This window comes from Mixophyes fleayi, chromosome 3 (assembly GCF_038048845.1).
Source record: "Mixophyes fleayi isolate aMixFle1 chromosome 3, aMixFle1.hap1, whole genome shotgun sequence".
Classification (NCBI taxonomy): domain Eukaryota; kingdom Metazoa; phylum Chordata; class Amphibia; order Anura; family Limnodynastidae; genus Mixophyes; species Mixophyes fleayi.
Genome location: NC_134404.1, coordinates 177427449 through 177447213, shown reverse-complemented (window position 1 = coordinate 177447213; position 19765 = coordinate 177427449). Strand labels below are relative to the sequence as shown.

Below are 19765 nucleotides of genomic sequence, written 5' to 3'. Positions count from 1 at the left end.
AATTATGGTTTTCTAATGGCTTAACATGCCCCTGAACATTATTGAAAACCTGTGGAGAGATCTTAGCATGCAGTGCACACAAGAAGACCTAAGAATTTTTCTGAGCTAAAAGAGTAATGCAAGGAGAGTGAGAAAGCATTAATAAAGCATGAATAGAAAGACTTCAAGAAATATTTAAGATGTTATTTCTGCCAAAGGAGGTTTGACTAATTACTGACTGACATGATACCCACACATTTGCTCTTGCCAAATTCACTGTTTTTTCAATCTGTAAAATTCAGCATAAAAGTAATAATTGTGCATTAAAATGTGCAGAAATAGATCACTTTGAAGTCTGTATTCTGCAGAGGTTACCTCCTTTTCACCTATATATTTAGTTAACAAATTTTAGTAATGATTTTTCGGATGCAACCTACTCATACATTTGCAAAACATATATATTGTATATTTGTGCTGATTACAGTGCAAACATATTATATGGATACTTCTGAATCCAACCTGTCCATGGCAACCACGAGTTGTGAGTCTTATCCTACCATGTACAGTTAACCAAATTGCTTTGCTCTTTTTTTGTGGAATTACGTATGTTACTTTGTGAAAAATAGTTTTTTGTTTATATACAATGGGTTCATGTTTCAAAAAGAATACTTGCAGAATTAGCAGCTGCAACATATTTTTTCTCTGCTAATCTCATACCATCATCCTGATTCCTATCAATCAATATGTGTTTAATCATCACTGTATTATCACTTATTACTTCCCGACTTTCATAACCAGAAACACATTGACTAAGTGTATGGCTAGCTGTTTCATCATTGTTGTCAATAGTACAAAAGTAGTAATAATTTAATCATCAATATCATCACGCCTTGGAGATAATGACTGGGAAGAGATTGCAAACAAACTAATCCTTTATAATTATAACCATCACTCTCATGTTCAACATCTGTCTTTTGCTCTTTATGTGATGCACCAAAACCTGAGTACCCTGGGGTGTATCTATATGTTTTTAATTTGTTAATTGTTCTAAGTGTTTATAAAGATTAAAAAAAAAAAAATCCTGGAGGGAGATGTGACAGTTGGGAGTGGTGGGTGGTTGCCACCGGTGACCGAGGGAGAGGAGTGTGATATACTCAGGACCATAGTTGCCAATTCCGCTTATAACAAGCGGAATTGTGCTTCTTTTTTAGTGAGGTCGCGGTTTTTTTGCACTGCCGCGGGTAGCTTGTTTTTGGGCTTGGAGATGTTCTCCAAGTCCACAGGCTGCATAATCGTTTTTTTTTCCTCTGTTACTATTTTTTTGGGGGGTTTATAAGGGCTCTTTTTTATTTAAATATAAAATAAATAACAGAATTCTGCATTGGGAACTGCCACCTAATGGTAAATAAAATAATGCATTCAAATTCCACACAAATTGAAGAAACAAACTCATTTTATTTTTTATCTTCCATTGTCATATTCACTGTATTGTTGCCTGAACAGATGACAATATATTGGAGGATGATATTTAGAGAACGCACTTCATCTGACAGGACAGAATGAGACTGCTATGTATGTATGTATGTATGTATGTATGTATGTGCTATTAGCCTGGGGGCCAGCCTAGCTGACGGCCGGCAAGAACATGCAGGTGAAGGTGGTACACAGACTGGCCACCATCTGGTCCCTCATTTATGACCAGCCAATAGCCCCTCGCCAGGCCCAAATCAGCAGAACATTTCTTGCCAACAATCATCAGATGTCCTAGTAAAGCGTCATCAGTAGGTTCTACTTCAGATAATTGGCTAATAGCTTTCTTAGGTACCACTAGGAAATGTGTTGGCGCTTGTGGAGCGGCATCATAGAAAGCGATACATTGATCGTCCTCATAGACAGGGCCGGTGCTAGGGTCCTTGGCGCCCTAGGCACACTTTCAAAATCCGCCCCCCAGGCACACTTTCTAAATCCGCACGCCCCCCCATCTTTCCTTTCCCTAACTTGCCTCCATAAAGCTGCTCCTCTCTGCTCCGTCTCCTCCCCTCCACTCACTGACACTGTTGGGCCGTGATGATGATGCCATGCCCGACAGTCAGTGAGTGGAGGGAGGGGAGGAGACGGAGCGCCCCATCAGCTGTTGGAGGGGAGGGCGGCGGTGATCCATAGCCCCTTCCCCCTCCCCGTGGATTTATCTGAAGCTGTGCGGCGGCCGTGGAAGGTATGGTCAGCGGTCGCTGCACAGGTTTAAAGTAATTTTAATTCTGTGGCGCCCACCAGAGCCCGTCTAACCTTGCCTAATGGGAGCGCCGGGCCTGCTCATAGATTATATTAGCCGGCATTTCCTTACGGATAATTTTCCCGAATATGGTGTCACCACTGGGACAGGCTGTCTGTGCTTTGCTGATCTCATCCGCCATAGCTGCAGCCCTGATGACAGGCAGACCATTGGGAGGTGTTACTATTTTGTGATTGGTGCATTCAGTTGAGAACGTGGAATAAATCACAGGAAGACGGATCTACAGCAACCTACTGTAATAAGTGTTGTGACAGACACACGATCGCTGCACTTATAGCAGGTAACACTGCTATATAACACCCTCCCCTTCCATTCAGTAAGCTGCTCATGTCAGAAGACTGCTTATTATACTGTCATATCATAGGACTGAGTGGGATAGACATACCAGTGTCCTAAATTACAGCATTTGCTTTTTCATTTGCCATATCAGTGTATAAATGTGTCCTCTTGTGTTTATAAAGGTTTTCTAAATGGAGATTCAGTGTAGAAATTAGTGTTATAGAAAAGGACGGTCTTCTGTAAGTTGGGCTTTTTTGGGGCTTTTTAGGATTGGTTTGGGCTTGTTTTGGCCCTTTTTTTTTTAATAAGAGGTTGCTTTTTTTTTATTTCAGAGTTGGCAACCCTGCTCAGGACCAGTGAGAGAGATCCCTGTGTCTGGTAAAACTTAGAGCGAAAAGATAGGGACAGAATGAAAATTGGACAAAGTGATATATAAGCAGAGAAAAAGGAGAAAAAAATGGAAGAAGAGAAGAAGTGAGAAAAAGAGTGGTGAGTAAAAAGGAAAGTGCTGGAAATTACTAAGCAGTAGAGAGATCTGAGAATACACAACAGAGACTGAGCTATGTACTGAGGACAATGTGAGAGGAGAAAGACAGATTGGAGTTGTATAATAACAGTTAAGCAGACACAGATCAGTATAACTCCCACTATTACATCACTGCAACTGGAAACATCAGCAGTTACATAGACACACGTTACTGATCCCTATATACTTGAACTGTTTACTAAAAGAGAATCAGTTTTTCAGGAAAACTACAGAAATAGTGTTTTACCAAAATCTGCTTGTGAAGGTCTGCACCCACTTAATAAAGTCCAACGGGATAGAAAAAGGAATTTATGGGCCCCAACCACCTGCACCACTTCTACAAATAGTTATTGAAATATTTGATGTAGGTCTTAAAGTTGGATTGAGAAATTCATCTCTTTATCGTCTTAAGTTATGTATTAATGTTAGGTAATTATATATATTTATATGTGAAGATGAATAATTTTTTCTGGCAGAGACATCCATAAACATAGAATTCCAATAAGATATCAATGTTATTAGTATGGTGAATTTAAAGGTTTGTCAATTGTAAATAATTTCAAAGTGATATGGTGATCGATATGGCCTATGTATTGGGGTAGTATTGAGAGCTTTATAATTGAAGGGTGTAATAATCCATCTGGCAAGACTGGAAGCCCTAGTCCCTGCTGACTGTTGACTTTATGGATGTACCATCATATTCCAATCAGGGGTGTTCTATCTGGCATTCCTGCTGTTCCGGAAATGCAGCAGTTAATATCCCCCAGCAGTTAATGAGATGCACCTGTGATTGTCTTTTAAAGAGCTGGGTCTCCCAGCCATCATACCCAGATCATTTGATGAGCCTATGCTGTCACATGGCTGTAGTTCCTGTGGTTTGGTTCTTTTCTAATGCTGCTATTCTATCTTCCTGAAAAACCTGCTACAAATGAACAACCATGTATTCCTGCAAACTGTGTAACTAGTGAGCAAGTTTGGTAGGTATTTACTGGCGTACTGCTAATACTGTGCAATTCCAAGATCCTGACACGCTGCTACCACTGTGCTATAGTACTTTACACTCTGCTATATGTGTGCTTCTGATACTTTGCTACCTGAATGAAACCCTGATACCCTGTTACCAGTGTGCAATACCAAGTTCCTGACACTCTGCTATAAGTGTGCTCCTGACACCCTACTACCACTGTGCATTAGTACTTTACACTCTGCTATCTGTGTGCTTCTGATACTTTGCTACCTGGATGAAATCCTGACACCCTGTTACCAGTGTGCAATACCAAATTCATGACACTCTGCTATAAGTGTGCTCCTGACACTCTGCTACCACTGTGCTATCGTACTTTACACTCTGCTATCTGAGTGCTTCTGATACTTTGCTATCTGAATGAAATCCTGACACCCTGTTACCAGTGTGCAATACCAAGTTCCTGACACTCTGCTATAAGTGTGCTCCTGACACTCTGCTACCCATGTACAATCCTGACATTCTGCTGCCAGTGTGCTATCCTGAGTTCTTGGCACTCTGCTATCCATGTGCAATCATGAGTACCTGGCACTCTGCTATCTATATGCAACCGTGAGTTCTTGGTACTCTGCTATTCATGTGCAGTGAGTTCCTGACACTCTGCTATTCGTGTGTTCCAGACACTCTACTACCCGAGTGCAATCCTGACACCATGCTACAAGCGTGCTACTATTAATTCCTAGCACTCTGCTATCTCATACATGCTAACTCTCCCGGAAAGTCCGGGAGACTCCCGAAATTCGGGTCAGTCTCCCGGGCTCCCGGGCGAGCTGGCATTTCTCCTGGATCCTGGGAATCACAGAGAATCGTGTCATTTGGCGCGATTCTCGGTCATTCACGCCATTTTGGAGGGTGGGAGGGGGCGGGACGAGGCCAATCGTGTCATTTTGCCCCGCCCCCACGATGTAAATTACGGTTTCGCGGAGGGGCGGGGCCAAAAATTGCACAATTGGTCTCGTCCCGCCCCCTCCCAACCTCCAGTCACGCCCCTTGTTTCCGGGAGTTGCCAAGTATGTGCTATCTGTGTGCTCCTGACACTCTGCTACCCGAATGCAATTCTGACACACTGCTATCATTGTGTAATCTCATGTTCCTGACACTCTGCTATCTGTGTGCTATCCTGCGTTCCTTGCACTCTGCTATCTCTGTGCTTCTGACACTCTGCTACCTGAATGCAATGCTGAAACACTGTTACCTTTGTGCAAACTGAAGTTTGTGACACTTTGCTATCTGTGTACTCCTGACACTCTGCTACCCAAGTAGAATCCTGGTACCAGTGTGCAATCTGAATATCTTGACACTATGCTATCTATGTGCTCCTGACATTATGCTATTGTGGCTATCCTGATTTCTTGGCACTGTGCTATCTATGTGTAATTCTGAGTTCCGGACACTTGAGTCTCAGTTGCTATACAAATGTCCTGAACTAGTAGTACCACTATATTGCAGAGTAAATTTACAAATATAATGTAGAATGGCACTACACAAAGCAAAGCAAATGAAATTTGCAAAAGAAATTGGAAATAGGTCTCTATTAAAACTGCTGAATAATGGACATTTTAATTGTTAAGAAGCAATAATAAACAATCGTCTTTTTTTACATATTCCTTTCACTCCTCCAATTACCTCCTCACCTCACTGAAATTAATGTGAAAGTTGACAGTGAAACTAAACAAGAATTCATCCACATCCCCTCCTCCACACCTGCTGTAACAGAAGAGGAAAAACAGAAAAGGCTCAGATGTACTTGGCCTTGTTTGGGACACTGCAGACGGCACAGGCATAAATGAAAGGTTCTACAAGGGACAGTAATTAGATGATATGCATTGTTCATAAAATGCATGTCACTTCTAATTCAAAATGTAAAAAAATATAAATAAAATAAATTTTCTGTCAGGTAAAATCTGCGACTGTGATGCATCTGGCATGATCCAATAACATATTAGGCAACGGTCATGTAAGTTCCTTAGCTGGTTACAGCTAACACAAGAAACCAGTCAATATAGTTGTAGTAGTTAGGCCTACATTAAAGTGTTGTTCTCCTCTAGGCCACCTTTGTTGTGTCTGTCCATCTTCCACTCCTCTGACGTAAAGCACAATGACCCAACTCCACCATATTCCATAGAACATGTGAATAAAACAAATAAATGTGTTTTGGAAGGAGGGGGGCAGGTATATTGTACATTAGGGGAAACAAATAGATTTGATGGGAGCAAGTTTCCTTTTCCCAGGCCTTTCCAAAAATTGTGGTGTGATTGTAGTATACAGTAGAGGGATGAACAATGAAGGGCAGGAGAAAATGGGGAGGATGATGGACCTCCGTTACCAGAAGCAGAAAGATGCTCTGAAGAGTGAGCATGCAGGAAATATATTAATTAATTATGATTGCTAACCCTGCCTACACATAGGCATAGGCAGCAATATAATTGTTTCAAGTATCAGGCATTAAAATGTTGAATGTTGGACAATTCTATTTCTAAAAAAGTTTCTATTTTTTAATTAAGATCTCTTATGGACCACACACTTTCTAGTAAATGTAGCTCATCATTGATCACATCATGAGGAGATAAAATGTTGAGTGGGCACTTCAATAGCCAGATTTTTGAAAGATAATTATTTCTATAATATGATATTCTGCCTTATCAATTGGGCCTGGGTCAACCTTAGAACATCTCCATGCTCCCAGGTTGTGGACCCACCAAAACTCTTTTTTGCAGTTCTAAGTGGCTGCTGTAAATTTAAGGGGCACAAGCAGTGGTTTCAGCAGTTTATCTACTGGCTCTCCATCATCCTTTCTTTCAATGAGAAACAGTAACACAAGAGCTTCAGAGTACGTTCAGCTATGTCCTTTCCTGAACTGCTTTAAGTCTACTGCGAATAACCTATCAGCACTTGAGTCATGTAAGATGTCATGGGGATTTTAACTTGTAACAGTATAAAATAAATTTACTATCTTCAGCTGAATTCTTCTTTATCCAAAATTTTTAAAAAGTAGACTTTGCACACATTAGGCCCAGCAATCACAAAATAGATAGATAGGGAACACATTAAATCAGATAAATAGAGCAATCAAGCACCTGTCACATAGGTCAAATGCGTTATTTGCGCAATGGATTAGGTGAGATTATTGGAAAATCCTCCTCCCGAGATGCGGGATCATGCCAAGATATATAGATAGATAGATAGATAGATAGATAGATAGATAGATAGTGCTAGTTCCAGACTTTAATTAAATAATTTAAAAAGTCTCAAGGAGGTAAGTTTTAGTCTCAAAACATTCTCATATTTAAAAAAGTTAAAACCATGGAAAATTAAAAGAAGTTATAAATGCATTGAAAGGTAGGAGATGCATGTCTTGCAAAATATTTGTTAACATATAGCAAATTTATTCTCTTGTGTTTCCACCTTAGGACTGTCTTTTTTTTGCTTTTGTTTTTTTGTTTACCTTAATGTTAGATAATTGTAGAGAAACATAAATTAACTTTGGAACACAAAAATGGCAACTTTATTTATGAATTTCTTACACTTCTTTACCCCAAGCCAAACAACTAAATTGCTACTTAGCATAAATTATTTATTGGCTCAGACTCAATATCATCCAATACCAGCCCCTAGAGGTATAGGAGATATAAAATATTTATGTGACAGAGTTGGTACAGCCACACAGCTATTTTCTTTCTAGAAGCTCACACTGCTGTAAATAAACAGTGTCTGTTCTTCACTCGGTGCATCTGTTGTTTAAAATAAGCCTTTTGCAGCCCAGCTTTATTTTTCTCTTTACTAGTATCTGTGTACTAAATTTATTGGGATATATTTGCAGAAGTGTTTGTTGTAAAACAGTTGTGAACACATGTTAAATTTGTAAAAAAAAAAAAATATTTCTGGCTCTCTGACCACAACCCCCGGTCCTTCTACATCACCTTGATGGTCCCACCACACCCAAATATGCAAATATGTGCACATGTAGGGGCACCTCACTGCAGACCTAGACAAGGCAGGTCCATCCACCACACACCTCTCTGATGAAACCTCACCCCACTCACTCTAAACGGACCTTCCACCTGCAAAAATGCTCCCATTCTAGCGAGAGTCAGTGGAGAAAACCTTGCTCAAATGCAGACTTCTGCCACAAGAAAGAAAATGTAGTCTAACACTATTTAAGTTGAACTTTTGAAAACATACTCGGAAATATAAGGAGTAAAGAAACATAAGAGTAATCCAGGTGTGGATTCCTTGATCATCATCATCATCATCATCATTTATTTATATAGCGCCACTAAATCCGCAGCGCTGTACAGAGAACTCATTCACATCAGTCCCTGCCCCATTGGAGCTTACAGTCTAAGTTCCCTAACATACACACACACAGACACAGACAGACAGACAGAGAGAGACTAGTGTCAATTTTGAAAGCAGCCAATTAACCTACCAGTATGTTTTTGGCGTGTGTGAGAAAACCTGAGCACCCGGAGGAAACCCACGCAAACACAGGGAGAACATAAAAACTCCACACAGATAAGGCCATGGTTGGGAATTGAACTTATGACCCCAGTGCTGTGAGGCAGAAGTGCTAACCACTAGGCCACTGTGCTGCCCAAATCCTGGTTAATCACAGCATTTCATACGGTTTCTCCCCCAAATATGTTCACTTAAAAAAAGCAAGAGACTTTCACTTTCTTTTCTTAAGTGAATATTGTTGGTGGAGTAGACCTGAAAAAAGTAATGGCATGCAAGTAACCAGGATAAACCAAAGGAATTTCCACTTGGATAATCCATATATCCCACTGAAAGTATTGGTCAGTATCTAAGTTACTGCACCTCTGAGGTTGTGTAATAATCTGACTGTTTGTACAGCTATAAATATGGTGCAGTCCCCTCTGAATTAGAAATGCTGTAAAATATGCATAAGTTCCATGCCTTGAAGTTATTAGAATATCTCATTCCCCAAATCACAGTATTTTGCTTTCTTGGAATTAAGGTCATTATTGTGGTACATTGTTCTTGAAACACCCAAATCTGTCAGCTGAAGAAAAATGTTCTCCTTCCAAAATCCATGCTATGTGTTTGTCAGCATTCACAGAAGAGCACAAACAGGCACATGATTGATGCAGCTTTTGCATGGGGACTCAACAAGCTGCTCATTTGCATTAGTGGTAACCAGCCCAGGCTATAAGCATTCATGCCTTGTTCACATTTGGGGGGCACACATTTTTATCTATTTATTTAATCTTTCCCTTTTTTGACACTGCAGAGGTATGTGCTGGTGATCAGCAACATGAATATTTACTCCAGGGGTCCACTTCTAATTATATTGCAATTATGTGAACATGCCCCTTTCCCTCCCTTGTTCCGCCACTCCAGGTGTAAGTAGGTGCAAGTCAGGTATACACAAAAATCTTATTACGGATGGACATACACATACGTATTTTTAGTGTGCAGATTGGCTCCTGGTGCAGAAAAGGTGAGTCCCATATAAAAAATATATTTTATTGAACTTGTAGGGAACCAGCATTGGGTCTGTATTGCAGGATTCCAGTTTTTGCAGCAATATTTGCATTTTATCAAGTCACACAGTATGTTGTGCATTGTTCAGATGTAGAGAGATATGGGAATTATCAATTTCTTTACCTATCAGGTTTAAAGTACACATGCCATCAAATCTATAATGGCAATACTTACCACTTGGCTACCTTATTAAATTCCCGGTGGTTATAAAAATGTCTATATATGGTGATCAATTTATTATATATTAATAGCTAGCTGCTCCTCTCTTTATCCTAATGTCATCATCACATGAACACAACAAAAATGCTGTCCCATACTGCTTACAATATGGTCAAATATTAGAAAGGAATATATCTATCTACATATATCTATATCTATCTATCTATCTATCTATCTATCTATCTATCTATCTATCTATCTATCTATCTATCTATCTATGTATCTATCTATATATATCTATATCTATCTATCTATCTATCTATCTATCTATCTATCTATCTATCTATCTATCTATCTATCTATCTATCTACATATATCTATATCTATCTATCTATCTATCTATCTATCTATCTACATATATCTATATCTATCTATCTATCTATCTATCTACATATATCTATATCTATCTATCTATCTACATATATCTATATCTATCTATCTATCTATCTATCTACATACATATCTATCTATATCTATCTATATATATATATATATATATATATATATATATATATATATATATATATATATATACGCATACATACATACATACATATATATATATATATATATATATATATATATATATATATATATATTGCAACAGAAAAACAAGTAGGGCGCCCCAATGTGTAATATCACAAATATGATGTTGGGAAGATGTAATAACTGCGTACCGTAAAGATGTATTCAAGAAGTAAAGATCATATGGAGGTTTCAGAGGTAATCCCTCTCAGTCTCCATCAGACATAGCGACAATGTAGAAAAAAACAAAACAAAAAATAACATAGTGCAGTATTGTTATATATAAAACTGCACCAGAAACCAGAGATAGTCCTCCACCAGGAGACAGAGTGCTAAAACAGGTAGTAAACCCAAAGGTAAAAGATGTAGCACACATGTGCAACATGCAACCCTAGGTCAATAAAAACTGCGTACCAGATAGTCACAAGACAATGAGCTTTCTTGGACCATATATACACGATCAGGCAATTCCTCTGTCACAGCCTCATCCAGTGGCGGTAATGAACAAGATTGAAAAAAGGAATGCAATGTAAAAATATAGTCAATTTATTAAAATTGAATAGCACAGTAGTAACTCACATGAGGTAACCACAATAGCGCTGGTAGATGTCACCGCTCAACGCATTTCGTCCCGGTGCAACGGGACTTCCTCAGGAGCAACAGAATATAACATAGCAGATCCATGATGCCGTTTATATAACAAACGGCCGCGCCATATTGGCGCGTGCGCAGAGGCCGCCAGTCTCCACGCATGCGCGACAATAACTTTATTAGAATGGACAAAACAGACACTCCGTATACCGGAGAAAACATACATATATCTATATCTATACATATATATGCATATATCTAGATCTATCTATCTATATATATATATGTGTATATTTATATATATATATATATATATATATATATATATATATATATATATACATTTAGCGGATCTGAAGAAAGATCTTGTTGAATACAGGCATGCTTTGCTTTGACAAGCAAGACAGTGCAGGATACATCCAATACATATGTGGAATATAAAGTCCCAAAAGAACGCACAGAAAAAAAACCTGTTAATGTCACCTGTTAATAATATAGTCATGAATGACAGAACATGTAAAGAGAAAAAGGTTTTTTACATTAATGTCTACAGAGTATAAAATGCATTTTTACAGTTGCTCTTGATTGCAAACACATGCATACGCGTCATTATTAGTAATCGGCACTTACACCTAACCTGTAGCTGGTGCAAGTGATACGACAGAACAACACATACCTTTGAGATGCCCAATGCTTAAAGCTACTGCATGAGCTTGAGTTTGTCATGCCTTTATTGTACATTAACATACGCACATTCTTACGCAAAATACGGCACATACTGGCATTTAAATTCCTTAAAGAGACAGGACCATTGTATCCAAACCACAAGTAAAGCACAAAACAAGCCACAATTTCTGACAAATCTCTGCTGCAAAGTGATTCACGGACATTCCGGAGACACTTCACGGCTAATTGAATTCCCATATAAAATTTCCTGAGAAATTAAAAGCAAGATTGAAAGAAAACAGCATATTGGAGAGTGACATTTTTGTTAGCTGTTCTATAGAAAACTGCTTATGCAAGTTTCTTCTATCCAGCTCTATTGAAATACAAGTCTTCTAGTTATACAACAGCTGTGACTGCAAGTCCCAGCATAGTTCCACAACTGCTGGAGAGCCATAGCTTGCCCAAACAGAAATGTGGGCAACCTATGGCTCTTCCATTCTTCCACTTGCACATGTTCTCTGGTCCCCACACCATCTCAAACTAATCAAAGCACAATTGATCCTTCCATCTTTTTTAGAATCTCATTGCAATGACAGGTCTATATAAAGGCTTAAAAACAGCAATTATTTCTTCTCCTCTGCTATTACTAGTTGCTGACTTACCATCAGGAAATTATTATTATTAATATTATTATTATTATTATTGTTATTATTATTATTATTATTATTATTATGTATCTATAGGGCAACACTGTATTATATTTGGAGTACAAGCAAATCACAAAATAATAACATACGACAACAGTGTGAATATAAAGTTATTGGATGAAGGCTGTTGACAACACTGCTGTGTGTTTCAAACAAAATATCTTTTATTAGCAGAGAGAACTCTGTTGTCGGCCCATTGGAGACATCAGGATACACATTTGATTGGAGGCAAATGTCAGAGAAAAGATGGATATAACTATGTATCCCTTCATAACTCACTGAATTTCACCCACAACAAAAGTTTGAAAATATCTGTTAAGGAACGCTATTTACCTGTGTCCCATTGTCCACCACCTCTGGTTCTTTTCTTTTATCATAGTTCTGCTATTATAAGGAAAAGTATTAATAGCTTTGTAATTGTGAAAAGAGTAGATAGATAGATAGATAGATAGATAGATAGATAGATAGATAGATAGATAGATAGAACAATTTTCCAATTTATTGTCATATTTTTGGCAGATACAGGGAAGAGAAAGTAGAGCTGCTGGTCATAATGGGATCATGGATTTGCTGTTTATTACAAACCATATAATATTCTCAAATTTATTCTGCAACTGTTCAATAATCACTCAGTGATTTGTAACAGAAATGATGTCCTTGTACACTAAAATGGTTGCTCTGTATTACAGAATGGCATATTTCTGGAATTAAATAAAGCATTAGAGAGTGAAATTACACAAAGGCTTAGATAAGAGGTGTTATCAGTAAGCTGAAAACAATTCATGTAAATACAGTGACATAACTGCACATTTATTTGAAAATGACTTTGGCTGATTGAAGAATAATAAACCATTTCCATTTTACTAGTGTTTCAGATACACTGCTATGGCTGGAACATTAGAGCCTTAGAAACTAACTCACCTCCATCATGGTCCAAATAAGCTCTTTTTTACTAAACAGTGCTATATCCATTTTCTCAGCATGGTTTATATATCAAATTAGTTTTATCCGTGATGTAGATATCAGTTGCCCAAACTGAGTAAGTCAGATGTAAATGACTTACAGCCCTGATAAGTACACAGTGAGCCTCAGTATCTGAACACTTTTGCTATTCATTTTGGATAAAGGCTCTCAGTTACTTTAAATTAACCAACTAGCTATCAAGCCAAATACAGATAGCAGACAAATACGATATATTCTTTTCCAACATCTCCATCAACTCTGGGTCAGCGCCTACAATTGTTAGAAAAATAACATTAGAGGTGCATTTGTAGAGGGACTATGATTGTCCTGATAAGAAGGATACTGAGACTAGTAATCAGTGAAATTGGAAGCATCATATTTCTTGTTTGAAAAGACAAGAAGGATATATACAAAGAGATGGATACAAAGAAAAAGTCCATCTCAATTTGTCCTGGTATTTCCTGTTCAGATCCAACAAGCCTGTATCACTTACCATTATACACTTGTAGTATACTTAATGAAAGGGTGACAGTAGCATAAGAAGAAAAAGAGCAAAGTTACTAATTCTAAGATTATGGGGATATTTTGAATAAAAAGGCAAATAGTTTTCTGACTAAACAGTAAAAATATGTATTAACTATCTGATTTGCAATAATTGCACTGAAATGCACACAGCATATAGTTCTCTGCTTCCCATTTTATTGGTGTGTTTTTTACAAGCAGCTATGTCACTTCAAAAAGGCAATTTCATAACAGACATATTCTATATATACTATAAATTCAACATATTAACCCATTTAGTTATATTAAATATTCAAACTACCTATTTCTGCAACAGTGCATCTTTTGATCTTCACACAAGGCTTTTGATAAGCAATATCATTTTGATAAATTCTCAATGTAAATGTTAAGACATTCTATATGCAATTGCCATTAAGGGCTAGATTTACTAAACTGCGGGTTTGAAAAAGTGGAGATGTTGCCTATAGCAACCAATCAGATTTTAGCTGTCATTTATTAAGTACATTCTACAAAATGACAGCTAGAATCGGATTGGTTGCTATAGGCAACATCTCCACTTTCTCAAACCCGCAGTTTAGTAAATATACCCCTAAATCTCTAGCAATTCATATTCGACAATAAGGTGGAGTGACTGGCCTTTCTAAAGATAATATTAACAAAAAAGATTAGTGTGCACACAGAGGAAAACCTCCTTTGTTACATTGGTCCTGGCTCTTCCATTGTTAAAGTTGTTTATATCTTTACAGAATTTTACATCTTCTCAGGTCTCAAAGCTAGCTGTGAGCAGCCTCATTGACATTGCTGTCTGCTCAGTGTTAGCAGCAAAAATATACCTTAAGATGGGAGGATGAGCTGCCCTATTTTTGCATACTAATTTCCATTTTTGTCAGATATTGAAAGTCTAAATATAGTCCCTTTTCTAGATATTATCCAACATAAGGTCAAATCAGGATATAGGCTTCCCTGGCAACTCTTGACCAGACTAGCCTGGTTAAAATTGTTCTTTTCACCAACATTTTATATGTGACATAACAATTGCCGATCTATCTTCCAGAGTGTGCTTTCCATTTTTTCCATTTTTGTTTGCACTCTTTTGTTTGGTTAAATCGGCAGTTAAACCCTACACTAAACTGGCCCCTCATGCATAAACCCTGGGATTGGGAAATGTAATGTTACCAGATTCCCCCAACTGTGCCATTTGTTTCATTAGGTTACCTGTGACAATGAAATAGCACTTGATTGTTAAATGTTGCAATGCATCCTTTAGGGACTCGGCTCTTTATCCTGACTGGGCAAGCCGTTAGGCTCTGGAGCATTGTGCAAATTATTTACTATTCCATGGTCCAATACACATTTACACCTTGTGGGATAATTATATATCAATTTGCAAATCTACTGTATTCTAGAATATAGAAATAATATTGGGCTCCACCATGCACTAAACTCTCTACTGTACTTTTGTAATTTAGCCTTATCTACTATTTGTGGTGCAAAATTGATTGCTTAGCAAGTCAAGTACAGTCAAATGGCAATTAAGGACACTGAACTACCCAATGACATATTAATATAATTATAAGCTTTAATAGGGGTATATTTTCTTTCATAACATAAAAATGTAAATTATAGGTAACATTGTAGTAGTAAATATAGTAAACCTATAGAATGTCAGTAAGATAGTTAAGATAGCCGGATGTTGTCAGCGGTATGTTGAGCAGCTGTTTTCTTTTTTGTTTATTTTTATTATGTTTATTTGGTTGACAGGCTGTGAACTATATTTCCCTAGATGAAATTCAATAGTGATATTACATGCAATTTGCAGCAGTAGAATTTGTTTGTAAATGTTAGTGGAAAACTAACATATATGGCCATGCATGCATATTACAGAATTAAAATAAAACTAGTGATATGAGAAAATGCATAGAGCTGGTGACTCATTTGTTGGTATGTATTCCTCTCAGCGATCTATAATGCCATGTGTAAATTATAGTGCTGAAAGCCAGTGCACTTGTCTGGCGACAGAACAGCTAATAAATATATGAATGGAAAGCCACAAATAAACACCTATGTAAACATAAATGTTCATGATGGAAATGTTTCTAAAAAAAAGCAGCAGACATGCATTTTACTCTATTTAAGGAAATAAGTGTATGTTCTAAAAATCAATACATTGGATTTGAATTCTACATCTTTATATTATGTAACAATTTGCTATGATCTGATGGATACATTTTTGGACCGATTCCTGATTCTATTACTTAACTACTCGATCGACCAGTAATTATGAATCATATCTTTAATTAGCTGCTGCTCTTCAGAAACAACTGAAAGCCAAGGGCATAAAGTAATTGGCATAAAAGTTTTCTGAATTAATTTATCTGCCTATGTGAGTAACCACGACTGGAGCCTGGGGATCATTTATAACTCCAGGAAGGCCAGTCTTAAAACTCAGTGTCATAGAAGATTTATATATGTAAATTATAAAATAGAAAACAAGCCAAAGAATTACATTATCCCTGGCTCTGACAATAGAGTCTGTAATAGGCTGTTCAGAGATGAGCAAAAAGATCTTATTGATCCAATTCATTTTCATCATATCCTCCAGTGAGCTTTTGCCCATTTCCTTCAGTCTACAGTGTAACAGTAATCAAGCACATTAAGCAATTCATTAAACAATGGGCCCACTGAGCACAGGGAGCAATGCTGCTCACATTAATTAGAAAGCTGGTAACTTTATTATCGTTACATTTGTGCTAGTGGCAGCCTGAGAACACTGATTGTAAGCTTTTCACAAACTTGCAGTATACACTAAACTATGATTAGGTTCTTTCATCGAAATAATAATAATAATAATAATAATAATAATAATACAAAGAAATCCATCAAAAGGATGTCTTAAATAAAACTGGTCCTACAGCCTTAGAAAAATATGCTATTTTATATCTATTAATACTTAGATATGCATAAAAGATTCAGGAACTACTGATTAAGATATTTGAGATTTGCTTTGTCCCACAGGGCAACCAATTTCATTTCTCCAGATTTTCTGTTCTGGAGATCTAAATGATTAAGGTCTTGTTTCATGAAGGAATACAAAAAGAACGTGTTGTGCGCTTTTTTAAAAAATGCACGTAAGACATAAAGATACGTCTGTTGGTGAATACAGGTCTAGGTGTGCTCTGCTCTAACAGATAATACACTGCAGGATACATCCTACACATATGTAGAATTTAAAGTCCCAAAAGCATGCACCAAACTAATATAGTAATGTCATCTGTTAATGATATAGTCATTAATGACAAAGTTTTTTTCCCTCGGTAAAATCAATTTATGAGGATGTTCTTAATGTCTACTGTACATAAAATGCATTGTTACAGTTGCTGCTTATTGCAACACATGCTTTAGTATGCCTAGGCGACTATCATCACTATTAATCAGCACTCAATCTGTAGCTGGTGCAAGTGATACTACATGAATACATGTACCTTTGAGCAGCTTGAATGGGACATTGCTCTGTGTGTTTGAGCTTGTTACGCCTTTACTGTACATTGACTACATGCATACGCCAATTCCCCTCCTTGTTCCACCCCTGAAATTGTAGACTGTAGTGAGGGTCGTTTGAGCTCAAAGATAAATTGGGCTTTACTGGCCTATTATCGGGTTTTGGACATGTGCAGAGCGATTTTACGCAAAATACGGCACATGTCGGAATTTAAGTGCCTTAATAAATTAGACCCTAAATGGAGATGCTGAAAGCTGGTTAACTTTTTTTAAGCTTTAATTTGCATTATACCATAGCAACCAATCAGACACTAGCTTTTGTTATCTAACCTTCTAGACAAAAAAACTAATTGTTCAATAATTTTATGTATTTTTAGCAGATTTTCTTTATTTTATACTGAAATACTAACTTAATTAACTGATTTAGCTATGTATTGAAATCAATATGAGTAATTCCAGGATGCAAACTATTTGGTTTGTGTTTTCAGAATCCAAATGAGAACATGGTGTACATATGGAGTGTAAAATTGGCTTGCTGCATTGTAATGCAATAATCCTGCCTCTTCCATTCTAATTGCAACAAGGCTGGACTAAGCATAAACTGTGCAATTGTCACTGTACACTGATGTCCCATCTGTTCAATATTATCATTTTTTCATAAGTGTTGCCAAGAGGACATATAAATCCATAAAACATATCTGGTCTACAGATCACATGATATATCTTGAGACATGCCCATTTTATTAATATTCAAATAACTAATGTGGAGGAAGTAGGCAAATGGTTCTCCACCTTCAACAGAAATTATATATCATTGGCTGATTTCTGCATTTAAAAGGAGCGTTTTGCAAGAAGATGTACTGTATAATTCCAAATATAAATACATTGATCTGCCAGAAATTTACATTTAGATTATATATAACTACACATAGATAGATAGATAGATAGATAGATAGAACAAAAACATTTTCATAATACATTATACTTAGTATATATACATGGAAGGATAAATTAACACAGGGAAGCAGTACATAAAGGTGAGTATGACATATAATATAAAACTGGGATCATCTGTAATCAAGAAAATGAGGTAGATCTAAGAGAAACAGTCAGGGAACGATACATTAGTGTGAACTACTACCGAAACAGAGGGCCAAATTTGAAAATTAAAATGACAGTTAAAATCATTTGGAATACTCAGCAAAAATCCACATTTACTCTGGTGGCTATAAATAAATTTAATCCAGCATGTGATGTATAACTTCAGATGAACTCTGACAGTGGGGGCAGTGACAAAGAAGAGCTTCATTGTGGATAACAACGTATGGACTATTACCACCTATATACTATATGTATACACATACAAGCTTTTTTTATGCTTACGTATGTGTTTATAATCTTCTTTAGGAATGAACATCTTTTCCCTACACTATCATTGTTCCTTATCTGTACCTTTTATGCTCTTGTACAGTTAATTGTACAGAGAGATTCTCACAGTGGTGAGAATGTACCAGTGTGAGTAGGATAGATGGGTGACAATTTGAAAGCTATGGGAGTTTCTTCTCAGTCATGGTGAGCTGCAGCACAGAAAAAGTATTGTAAGCAGGTGTAAGATGTGATTGTAAGAGAGAAGGAGAAGAAAAGGTCAGATGTAGAGCTAAGAGAGCATGAGGGAAAGAATTTAGAGATGAGGTTTGAGGTGTCTGATGGGATGGTGTTGAGGAGAACTTTGTTGTCCTCCTCAGCACTACACTATCTGATGTCCCCACAATAACCTAGAGATATCATAGAGATGTGGCTTGATAGTGTTATTAACTGATAAAGTCTCATTACTCTATTTGTACACAATATAATAATGTAATAAAGTGTGAAATAGAGAGAGACATTGTTTTGACAGCTATTAATAAATTTTACAGTGACATTTTCAATTTAAAATGTAATTATAAACAAATACAAATACAATTTAAATGGAATGAAGGTAAGTACAAATATCTCCTGTTTTCCCCATTAAAAATCTTTCCTACAGCAGTCCACATGGAAATGTCAGTTAAGTAATGTCGAAAGAGATAAGTGATGAGGAGTTACATAAGAAGGTGGACAATAGTCCATCAAGTTGAAACTATTGAAATTTATAGGTGGGTTGATTGAGAGGAAAGTTAACAATTTGTCTTCATGATGGGGAAAAAAACTTCTTGACCTCAGTCATGATAATCAAAATATTTTCCTGTTTAATCCACCCCAATCATTGTTATAGCTAGAAATACCATTTAATAAAAAAAATATTGTATTCAACACACTATTAACCTTAACTTAAGAATTAACCATCACTACTTTCACTGTCAGATAATTGCAAAGTTTGACTACGCCTACATTGAAAAGCCTTTCTATGTACTGGGACTATCTTTCTTCTAGATGCAGTGATTGTCTTCTTGTCAACTGCACAGTCCTGGACATGAAACTATTATTAA

At 36.9% G+C, this 19765-nt stretch overlaps 1 protein-coding gene across 1 annotated transcript; it reads right to left on the bottom strand.

Annotated features, from left to right (window-relative positions):
• Window positions 1–1479: 1479 nt before the first annotated feature.
• On the bottom strand, window positions 1480–2463 carry LOC142142821 (adenosine 5'-monophosphoramidase HINT1-like). Its single transcript, XM_075200628.1, has 2 exons — window positions 2289–2463; window positions 1480–1864 (listed from the first exon to the last, which is right to left on the bottom strand). The coding sequence occupies exons 1-2, from the start codon at window positions 2391–2393 to the stop codon at window positions 1586–1588; spliced, it is 384 nt and encodes a 127-aa protein (XP_075056729.1). The 5' UTR covers window positions 2394–2463; the 3' UTR covers window positions 1480–1585.
• Window positions 2464–19765: the final 17302 nt, after the last annotated feature.

What these genes read in the sequence shown, in the direction of transcription:
- LOC142142821 (XM_075200628.1), bottom strand. Translation starts at nt 2,393, where the DNA reads ATGGCGGATGAGATCAGCAAAGCACAGACAGCCTGTCCCAGTGGTGAC. An exon ending in CTAATATAATCTATGAGCAG is followed by an intron (nt 1,865 to 2,288) that starts GCCCGGCGCTCC and finishes CCTGTCTATGAG; the next exon opens with GACGATCAATGTATCGCTTT.